The sequence below is a fragment of the Nycticebus coucang genome, chromosome 22 (genome assembly GCF_027406575.1).
Source record: "Nycticebus coucang isolate mNycCou1 chromosome 22, mNycCou1.pri, whole genome shotgun sequence".
Classification (NCBI taxonomy): Eukaryota; Metazoa; Chordata; class Mammalia; order Primates; family Lorisidae; genus Nycticebus; species Nycticebus coucang.
The window spans coordinates 20016384-20027061 of NC_069801.1; the positions used below are offsets into that span (position 1 = coordinate 20016384).

At 52.8% G+C, this 10678-nt stretch overlaps 1 protein-coding gene across 1 annotated transcript; it reads right to left on the reverse strand.

Moving 5' to 3' along the window:
• Window positions 1-521: 521 nt before the first annotated feature.
• On the reverse strand, window positions 522-9659 carry SLC30A2 (solute carrier family 30 member 2). Its single transcript, XM_053576628.1, has 8 exons — window positions 9535-9659; window positions 8634-8854; window positions 7671-7817; window positions 6848-7001; window positions 5978-6170; window positions 4876-4981; window positions 3076-3210; window positions 522-2602 (listed from the first exon to the last, which is right to left on the reverse strand). Exons 1-8 carry the CDS (start codon window positions 9582-9584, stop codon window positions 2457-2459), a joined length of 1152 nt encoding a protein of 383 aa, XP_053432603.1. The 5' UTR covers window positions 9585-9659; the 3' UTR covers window positions 522-2456.
• Window positions 9660-10678: the final 1019 nt, after the last annotated feature.

The following is a 10678-nucleotide window of genomic DNA, read 5'->3' on the forward strand; positions in this document are numbered from 1 at the left end:
TTGATTCCACTGGTGCCTTGCCTGTGTGTGTGTTTGAGGGGGCAGGGGAGGGTACTGCTTGACCAGCAGCTCATCACTTACAACATGCAGCTCCCAGTAGGTCCCAGACCCTGCTGCAGGGGGAAGTCTAAGAGAATGAGGAAGAACTCACAGACCTGCCCCACACTAGCTGTGTGACTTCAGGAGAGGGGCTCAACCTCTCTGCGCTTCAGTTTTTGCATCTATAAAAATGGGGTACAGCAATGACTGTCTCTTGAGAGGGGTGTGAGGACTTGGCACACGGCAAAGCCCAGGATTTAGATTCCTGGGGCCTGCCATGACTGGGGCATAGAGATGTGATTCCCCTGAGACTGTGGTAGAATGGAGCACAGCAACCAGCAACATCCCCTGCCCCTTTCCAGGCCAACACTAATGACTTTATATAGACCTTGAGAGGATGGAGGATCCACTGACCTAATCATAGGCAATCCCGGATGACAGTGCTAGAAAGGCACAGAGGTCATTTCACAGATGGAAAGAGATTCTCTTTTGGAAAGAGGAAGGAAGCAGTCAACCCCTCCCTTTCCCACCATGGAGCCAGGAGGGAGTCAAGACAAACTCAGTACTGCCCCTACAGAGATTGGGAAGCCCTTGACCCAGCTCCTTAGCAAGACAGCCTTGGACCAGAGTCCCCTCTTTCTTTCTTTCTTTTTTTTTTTTTCTTTGAGACAGAGTCCTACTCTGTTGCCCAGGTTAGAGTGCAGTGGTGTCGGCCCAGCTCCCAGCAACCTCTGACTCCTGGGTTCAAGTGATCCTCCTGCCTCAGCCTCCTGGGTAGCTGGGACTACAGGCACCCACCACAAAGCCCAGCTAATTTTTCTTTTTTTAATAGAGATGGGATCCTGATCTTGCTCAGAATGGTCTGGAACTCCTGAGTTCATGAAATCCTGCCTCAGCCTCCCAGAGCACTATGATTGCAAGCATGAGCCACTGCACCTAGCCCAAAGTCCCCTCTCTCCAGGATAATAAAAACAACCACTCTTCATCAACTCCCAGGTACTGGGCAGACTTTGACTACCTCAATGGAGTGAGGTACATATTAACACTTGTAATCTACAGATGACAGTACAAGGCAAAGAGGCCAGCTTGCCTGGGACATTTGCTTATAATGGCAGAGACACACCATCTCATGCAGGGCTCCCTTGATAACTGGGCACACTGTCTCCATGAATCAGGACAAGTCTCCCCTTTTTCAACTTATAACCCACTCTGTTGGTCAAAAATTTTTTTTACACGCCAGCCCTAGGAAGTTGGTGTCTCCCTCCTAGCTGGCCCCTGGCCTGTGTCCAGCTCCTTTTTCTCCCCCATCTGCAGGCCAGAGAGGCAACAGAACTGTCCTGATCACATCTGGCTTTAGGCTCTGCTATCCCCAGGACATTCTCAGAGCAAGAGAAGTGCCTGGGGGCTGTGAGGCCCTTGGGGTAGCACTCAAGCTGAAACCTCTATCCCCTCCTACCCCCTGTGCCAAGGGTGTTTTTGTGTTGGCACAGCTTCCTGGGCTGGGGGAATAAGGAAAAAAGAAACCAGCCTCTTGCTTAGTAGGAAGCCTCCCCACTACAAGAAAGGAAACATTTGGCTTACAGCTAAAGTGACTGAGGCCCAGACAGGCCTCAGGTGCCTCCTGAATCCCCACTTCAGGGGGACCCACATGAGAGTGGGGGTCCCCACAACTCCTGGCCCTATGGCTTCCTTAAACCATAGTGTTATTGGCAGGAGGAGGGGACTGTCTTCTTGGACTGCTGTTTTGTTTTTTAAGAAATGAGTTATTGGGCGGTGCCTGTGGCTCAGTGAGTAGGATGCAGGCCCCATATACCAAGGGTGGCGGGTTCGAACCTGGCCCCAGCCAAACTGCAACAAAAAATAGCTGGGTGTTGTGGCAGGCACATGTAGTCCCAGCTATTCGGGAGGCTCAGGCAAGAGAATTGCCTAAGCCCAAGAGCTGCAGGTTGCTGTGAGCTGTAATGCCACGGCACTCTACCAAGGGCAACAAAGTGACTCAGGGCTTCTTTACAGACTCGTAAGGCAAAGCCCAGACAGGCCGAAAATAGGAAATGAGGCAGGCAGGTGAGGGAACACAGAGGCTGCTGTCCCACGCTGTGCTGCAATGCCTTTGCCACTGCAGGTGATAGGACAGCATTAGCCCAAACACAGCCCTGTCAGCTGACCCAGGAGCTGGAGGAGTGGGTCAGCTAGCTTGATACCTGCCAAGTCCCCACCCTGGGGCTGGCTGTAGTCAGATGGGGAGGCCGGAAGAGCCTATTCCCAGTGCAGGTCCAGGCTCCACGTTGAGCACGCAGCAGAGGTCAGGGCTGTTTACACACAGCCAGAGGAGGCAGAGTCCTGGCTGGGCCTGGAGGACTGTCAGTCCCATCACCTGCAGGTCCTGTCTATGCCCTAGTTGGTGTCTGGCCAGGCAGTCAGTCCTTGGGGTCTTGGCATGCCTGACAGTCCTTCATGTCCTCGGAGTAGTCCTCGATCTGGATGGTCATAGTGTGGAAGTGGAACCTCCTCTGGAGAAGGCTACTGGCTGCCTTCAGCACAGCCTGGGCGTCTGCATTCTGAGCTGGGGGGTGAGAGGACACATCAGAGGCGGCATCAGAGAACGGTTTACTCTCAGCCTGTCAGAATCACCAGGAGCCCAAGCACCCCACCCCCAGCAGATAGCTTGGGTGACCATGAACATCAAGAAGCCCCCAGATTCTACTCCTGCACCAGGCTCCTTTCCAGGGTCAGGCCCAGAACCTGCCTGAAAGAGCCGGCAAAGCATCAGCCTTAAGACTAGGAATCTGTCACCTTCTGCCACTTAGCTAAAAACACCTGGGCAAATGACTTTAGCATCCCACCTCACCCCTGCCTCACTGTATTTGTGGATACAAGACTAGAAAGATCACGTGGCATAATGTGTATAACGCACTCAGCACAGAGCTGAGCTTGACACAGGGGCCCTCAAGCACCTGGGGTCATCTGGCCCCGTTGAGGATGGCCTCAACCAGGGTGTCTCTCTCACTCACCGTCCTGGGTATCCCAACAACTCACCGATGGCTATGTGGACAGAAAGCACCGGCTGGGCCACAGTCAGTGCCCAGATATGCAGGCTGTGCAAGGCTTCCACTCCCTCCACGGACAGTAGCAGATCTCGCACTGCTGTGAAGTCCACGCCCTTGGGGGTCCCTGAGGACAGCAGGGACAGGGTCTGAAGGAAACGTCCCCTCCCATTCATGCCCATCCCTGCAGGGCTGCTCTCCAGTGTCATCTCTTCAGAGAAGACCTCTTTGGCCAACAGGTCCAATGTTATCCCTGCCTCCCAAACTCCCTGTGATGTCACCTATTGTATTTTCCTCCTCAAACTTAACAGTGTGTGAAATTATTTGTTAATTTGTTCACTGTTGATCTCTCCCTCTAAAATGGAAACTCCCTGAGGGCAAGACAGTCTGTTTTGTTTACTGCTGTATCTTCAGTGCCTAAAACAGTGTCTGGCCCATAGTAAGTACTCAATTATTTTTATATATATATATATATTTTTTTTTTTTGAGACAGAGTCTCACTATGTCATCCTGGGTAAAGTGCCAGAGCAACCTGTAACTCTTGGGTTTAAGTTATTCTCTTGCTTCAGCCTCCCAAGTAGCTGGGACTATACCCGCCACAACACCCGGCTATTTTTTGGTTGTAGTTGTCATTGTTGTTTGGCAGGCCTGGGCTGGATTCCAACCCACCAGCTCTGGTGTATGTGGCTGGTGCCCTAGCCACTGAGCGACAGGTACCAAGCCTTTTTTTTTTTTTAATTGAGACAGAGTCTCACTTTGTCACCCTTGGTAGAGTGCTGTGCCATCACAGCTCACAGCAACCTCAATCTCTTGGGCTTAAGTGATTCTCTTGCCTTAGCCTATCTAGTAGCTAGGACTATAGGCGCCCACCACAACGCCTGGCTATTTTTTTGTTTGCTTGTTTAGCAGGCCTGGGCTGGATTCGAACCCACCAGCCCAGGAGCATGTGGCCAGCACCCTAACCACTGAGCTATGGGTGCCCAATAATATATTTTTTAATGTAAGAAAGAAAAGAAAGAACGAACAGAATTGCAAGATTCTTGGACATAACCATCTTCTCCATCACCACCTTTATCTGAGTCAGCCTTATTCTTAGAGAAAAAGCTCGGGGCTGCAAACACTCCTGCTAACCCCACGTTAGCACCCAACTCAACCCCAAACTGTCCCTCACCACAGAGACTCATGATTCAGCCCAAGACTCAAGGCTCTAGAGCACAAGACAGGAGTGACTCAGGGCAGACCACTCTCCACCACTCATCTGTCTCCAGATCCCTCAAGTGCAACCATGTCCTCTGGAAGCAGGGACATAGTTTGGTTTTTGTGATGTTGTAGGAAGGCCTAAATCGGAACGGATTCAGTAGTCTTATCCAAGACTTACTGTCCTTTTCTGAGCCTCAGTCTTTCTCCCTGTGCAATGAGAAGCATAATCTTCACTCCCTCTCTCTTCCTGAGAGAAGGCGACTAGAGACTGTACAGGGTAGGGCTGGAGCTCCAGGTGCTACAGATACCACCCAGAAGCCACCTTACTAGGCAGGGAGGACACATCCCAGCAGGGGAGGAGGTACCCTAGGGGCAAGGAGGAAGTGAAGACAGGCACAGTTCCAGGAAATGCTACACTCTGGAGACCAAGTTCTATGCCAAGATCAACCCAGGGCCCCAGGGGGGCTTTCTGGCTCATGCCAGTGTCCAGACCATGTATGTGGTAGGATTCCCCCTGACACACATACCCTATTTGAGGCTGATAAGAGCTTGAAAACCAAGAGCAGACAGGGAGCCCCAAAGTCCAGGTTACCTTCCATTAGCACCAGGATCACATCTCTCAGGATGGTCAAGGTTGTCCCCAGGACCAGGATGGAGAAGACGAAGGTGCAGATGGGGTCTACATACTTGTACTCCGGCTATAGGAAGAGGAAAAGGCAGACCTGTGTTCATCACCCAACACCTCAGCTTCCCAGCACTGTGTCAGGGAGGGGGGCTCTCTCTGCAGGGGAGATGTGGGCCTCGCCCTGGCCCTGCCTCATGGTTTTCTACTCTAGTCCACATTTGGAATAATGAGCAGGACAGACCACAGTTCAGGATAAGGCACTGTCCCTTCCCATCCCTCGTTGCCTAGGAGGCTGAGGTATGGACAAAGCTAAAAGGAATCTTAGGCTTGGTGCCCGTAGCACAGTGGTTATGGCGCCAGCTACATACACTTAGGGTGGCAGGTTCGAACCAAGCCTGGGCCAGATAAACAACTGCAAAAAAAAAAAAATAGCCAGGCATTGTGGCAGACGCCTGTAGTCCCAGGTACTTGGGAAGCTGAGGCAAGAGAATCTCTTGAGCCCAAGAGTTTGAGGTTGCTGTGAGCTGTGACAGCACAGCACTCTACCGAGGGCAACATAGTGAGTGAGACTCTGTATCAGGAAAAAATAAAAGGAATCTTAGACACCATCTGGTCCACTATCCCCATTTTATAGATGAGGAAATTGAGGCTAATTAGGGCAAGCAACTCATCTAACCTCATGCATCTAACAAAGAGTTAGAAGCAAGGCTTCAAACCTGCCTTACTCCTTCCACTGTACCTCACTGCATGTGTGATGGGCAGTGCCTGGGCTTCGGCAGCCCATAGTCCTGGGGTTGAATCTGGTTCCACTACTTACTGGTTGTGTGACACTATGCATGTCATTGAACCTTTCTGACTTGTAGAAAACACCACCCCCTGCCCTTCACGTTGTGGTGAGGGTCAGAAGTACTGATATTCGGTAGGTGTGGGTTGAATGTTCCTTCCATTTCCCCACCATTTTGCCCCAAACTGGGAGGAAACTAGAATCTGAAAAGGGCGCTGCGCAGAAAGGAGCATCAGATGATCTGTACTCCCCTGCTCCCCACCTCCCTTTGCCCCTGGTTCTGACCTTGAAGTATATAATATAGGCTGCAACCAAGACGCCCACGCTCTGCAGAAAATCCCCAATCACGTGGATGAAGGCAGCTCGGACGCTGGGGTTCTCCTGCTGCTCACTGGTGTCGTGGCTGTGTGCATGGCCATGGCTGTGTGCATGGCCATGACTGTGCCCATGGCCAGATTGGTGAAGGGTTAACCCCATTCTACGGAAGTGGAGACAAAACTAGGGGGCTCATTGAAGTAGCAGTTAGAAGTCACCCTGTGAGGCAAAAATTTCAAGCACCCAAATTCTATGTGATATCTTTGGCCATGTGGGGAGCCCAACCTGTGTGGCCTTGGTTAAGAGTGCCGCAAGAGACAGCGCTCAGCTCCAGTGCCATGCTAGGTCTGGGTAGAACAATGCCACAGCACTGAATCTGAGCAAGAGGGCACTACGGAAGTCATCTAGTTCACCCTATCATGTTACCGAAGAGCAAGGGAGAGAAAGAACCCAAACAAGACACACATGCTCTACATACCACTGCCTTTCACTGAGACCAATTTCGGGCATATCAGCTTGAAATGGACTTGGGTTTTGCCCCTGGAGACACGTGCTCCTGCAACAACTGGGCTTACCCCTCCCCACTTCAGGTATGAAGCCTCAAAGTTTATTCACTGATCTGTATGGGGGAGTGGGTGGAGTTGATGTGACCCTAGATGGCCTTGGCCTTGGCCTGAGGACCTGGTTGTTCTAGGTGCCAGAGCTCAGATCATTAGGGTGATTCTGTCCTATGGCCTATGCTGGACTGTAGCATGGCCTCCTTCCATTCCCTGACAGCAGAAATAGGTTTAGGGGAGAGCCAGGAGGAGGGGAGACCCAGGAAACCAAGGCCCCACTCACATGATGTTCACAGCCACAGCGCAGCCCGATGTGATCAGCATGGTGTTCCCCTCGATCTCATAGTTCCCAGAGACCAGCCGCTCCACAGCCAAGTACACTAGTACCCCAGTCACGACCCAGATGGACAACACAGAGACCAGGGCTCCCAGGATCTCTGAAGAACACAACCGACCCCAACACTAACCTTGGCATGGACCTCAGGCTAAAGAGGTTTCCCCTCCTCCTGCCAGCAAAGTCAGGGCCTGGGTCCAGTTGGGGCTCTGCTGAAGATATAGCTGGCATGGTTGCACCTTACCCACCATTCGTATTTCTGAGATGTTAGAACTAGGAGGAACTATGTAAGTTATCTGGGTCTACCCATTTCATTTATACACATACATGTAGAGAAACTGACTTATTAAAATATATACCTTTTCTTCCCATGTGGAGGAAGGTGACAATGCAGCCCAGAGGTAAATTGAAGAGAGGTTAAAGCTGTGTCTCCCAGCAGTCTTTGATAGCCTTTTTCCCCACCCAGTGCCAATCCATGGCGTTATGTGCAGTGGCAATGTGGCTGTCATTTGTTCTTGAAATCTGACCACTGCATTGCTCAGGGAGGTGAACTCTGCCTCCCTAAAGGCAAAGAGCTCTGGGATGGCTAGAACCGGGGTTCCTCTACCAGACTGGAAGTTCCCAGAGGACAGAGGCCAAGGTTGATATCTTCCTTCATCCAAGTCGCCCTCCTGGCCTCACTCAGGGTCCCACCTATCACAGCCACTTAAGAACCTCTACTCTGACCCATCCTCTCTCTCAACCCCATCTCCAGCCCACTCGGGGTCCTCACCAGCTCGCTGCCAGCCAAAGTTCATGGTCTTGGTAGCTGGTCGGGAGGACATCCAGAGGGAGAAGAGGCTGATGAGCATGCTGGCAAAGTCAGTGAGCAGGTGGGCTGCATCGGTCATGATGGCCAAGCTGTGTGCCAGGTACCCACCTGCAGGGGCAGGGCCAGGAAAGCGGAGAGTCCTTATCATCTCCCCAAAGAGCCAACCACCCAACTATGTGTGTAGCAGGGACACCACAGGCTCTGGGAGAAAACACACTAGACTGCAGATCTGTCACCCATGAGCAGTGCAACTGTGAGAAAGTACCTTACTCTCTCCGAGCCTCAACTTCCCCTCTCTGTGAAATGGACCAACAACATATACTTAGAGCAGCGGTTCTTAACCTGTGGGTCGCGACTCCTTTGGGGGTTGAACGACCCTTTCACAGGGGTCACCTAAATACATCCTGCATATCAGTTATTTACATTACGATACCTAACAGTAGCAAAATTACAGCTATGTAAGTACGTAGCAACGAAAATAATTTTATCATTGGGGATCACAACATGAGGAACGGTATTAAAGGATAGTGGCATTGGTAAAGTTGAGAACCACTGACTTAGAGGGTGAATGTGAAAATCAAAATCAAGTTCAAATAGGGACAAGAAAGCATAGTAGATATTCAGTAAATGCTCTTTCCTTCTAGGAATTCAGGCCTCCATTATCTACCAGCTGTGTGTGATATTTGGCAAGTTACTTAACCTAAATATGCCTCAGTTTCATCATCTATAAAATAAGGAGAATAACAGTACTCAGATGGTGGCACAAGCTTGTTAGAATTGCATGAGAAAATGTGTATATAAAGGGCTTAGCATAGTGAGAGTTCAATAAATAGGGCTATTATTTATTAGTATTATTATTAATAGTATTACTGGGATCATCCAGTTTACCCACGTGCCAACTTCATTTGGCACAGAAGTCCTTACCAATGACTTCCCCGATCATGAACACCAAGCAGATGGCAGAGGCCACATAGAGTTGGCGCCGGGCCCGTTCCTTCTTGGGGTCACCTTCACTGCCAAGATCCTTTTGGGCATGACAGTAATGGTTGCTCTGGGCAGCCACCTCAATGGCCTGTAAGTCCAGGCTGTGTCCAGGCAGAGGGATCCAGCCAGTCCCATCCTGCCACAGAGATCCCATGTACGACCTGGCCAGAGAGGAAGAGAACAGGAGCACAGCTCTGAGATGGAAGGAGGGCTGACTCCAGTTTCATCTCTCCCTGAGGCCTTGGTGTTCCCAAGTGTGCAATGGGAAGAACAGCTAAGGACATGCTAAGCTCAAATCCCTGAGGAGTGACCAGAAGGTAAGAAGCCTGTGTTCAGACAAGAGGTGCCGGAGGAATGGGAGTCTGGTGGCCTTACTCCCAGGGTGCTTCCTCCTCCCCCACTCCTTCCAAGGCCAAGAGGAGGCAAAGACCTTGGGAACTGGCCAAAGGGCGGCTGTCCAGTCAAGCAGACAACAGCTCAGGCTCAGGACAAGAGCAAAGCCCCACTCCAGCACACTTGGGGGCACAGAGTCTCCCCAGGAGAGGACTGCCCTGCCTTCTCCCCCCTGCCCCCGGGGCAAAGTACGAGGCAGGGCGAAACTCCAGGTATAGGACTCCGCCCCCTCCCCTGGTGAGCAGGACTCAGGATCCGTGCTCGGCGCCAAAGATGATCCCCTGGACCACAGGACCACGGTTAATTTGCCCTTTCCCTCACCTCACTCCACCCATGCTCTGTGGCCCCATTCAAACCGCAGCCAAAACCAACCACTGCCAGAACGGTAAATGAGGAGGTGCGTCTGATTCCGCCCAAAAGCCCGCCCCTCCCCAGGCTGTCGCCTTACCGAGCTCCAGACCTGGCGTCTAACAGGTACTGCTTCTCCGTGGCCTCCATGCGGCCCCGCGCTGGGTCTCGGCAGCTGCGCGCCGCCGCCCGGTCGAGTGCGCCCTGGAAGTTGCACGAGGGACTCTCCGCGACGCTCACCCACCTGCCGGGAGGGCCCCGCGCGCCGGGCTCTCCCAAGTCTCGGCTCCCGCGTGCCGATGCCGGCGCCGGCTGCTGCGCCCCGCGCCGCCCCCTTTATCCGGCTCTTGCCACCCCGTGTGAAGCGGCCCGCCGCGAGTCGTGCGCAAAAGCCTGCGGGGCAGGGGGAGGGGGCGGCCGGCTGCAAAGGACGCCCCGAGCTGCCCCAGGCGCTCACCCCTGTGCCCACCGGGCCGGAGGAGCACAACTGCCTACAATAAAAACCCCAACAGCCTTTGCCCAGTGCGGCTTGGTGAGCACCGGGTGACGGCTGTGCCCCCGGGCGTTGTCGGGCGCCCCCCCACTGAAAAGTTCTCCAACTTGGTTTGTGGAAATCCTGGCTGGGCCGGGCGCAGTGGCTCACGCCCGTAATCCTAGCGCTCTGGGAGGCCGAGGCGGGTGGATTGCCTGAGCTCACAGGTTCGAGAGCAGCCTGAGCAAAAGTGAGACACTCCTCCCCTACCCCCCCACCTCCCCGGCTATTTGCTGGGCACCTGTAGTTCCAGCTACTTGGGAGGCTGAGGCAAGAGAATCGCTTGAGCCCAAGAGTTTGAGGTTGCTGTGAGCTCTGACCCCACGGAACTCTACCGAGGGCGACATAGTGCAACTCCCAAAAAAAAAAAAAAAAAAAATCCTCTTTGTCAGTCCTAATGGCAGGAATGTGTCTCCTCGCCTCAGAATAGGGGCTGGACGCTGTCCTGGGCTTGATCACGTTTCCTCTCTCAGGCTGGAGACACGGGGGTGGGTTTGTTTCTTCCCCTCTGGCTAGGGGGTACCTGGGGTGGCTCTGCTGCCTCTCAGGCTGGGACGGTGTCCTTCCTTAGGACTGGTTACTGGTTGGGACTGACCAACCCACCCTGGCCACTGAAATAGCGCCAGTTCCTCTTCTGCACGCTCTGACTGGAATCCGGAGTGGCCAGCTTTATCTCTTCTCCTGCAAAGAACAGTGCTGTGGGCAGAGCTGA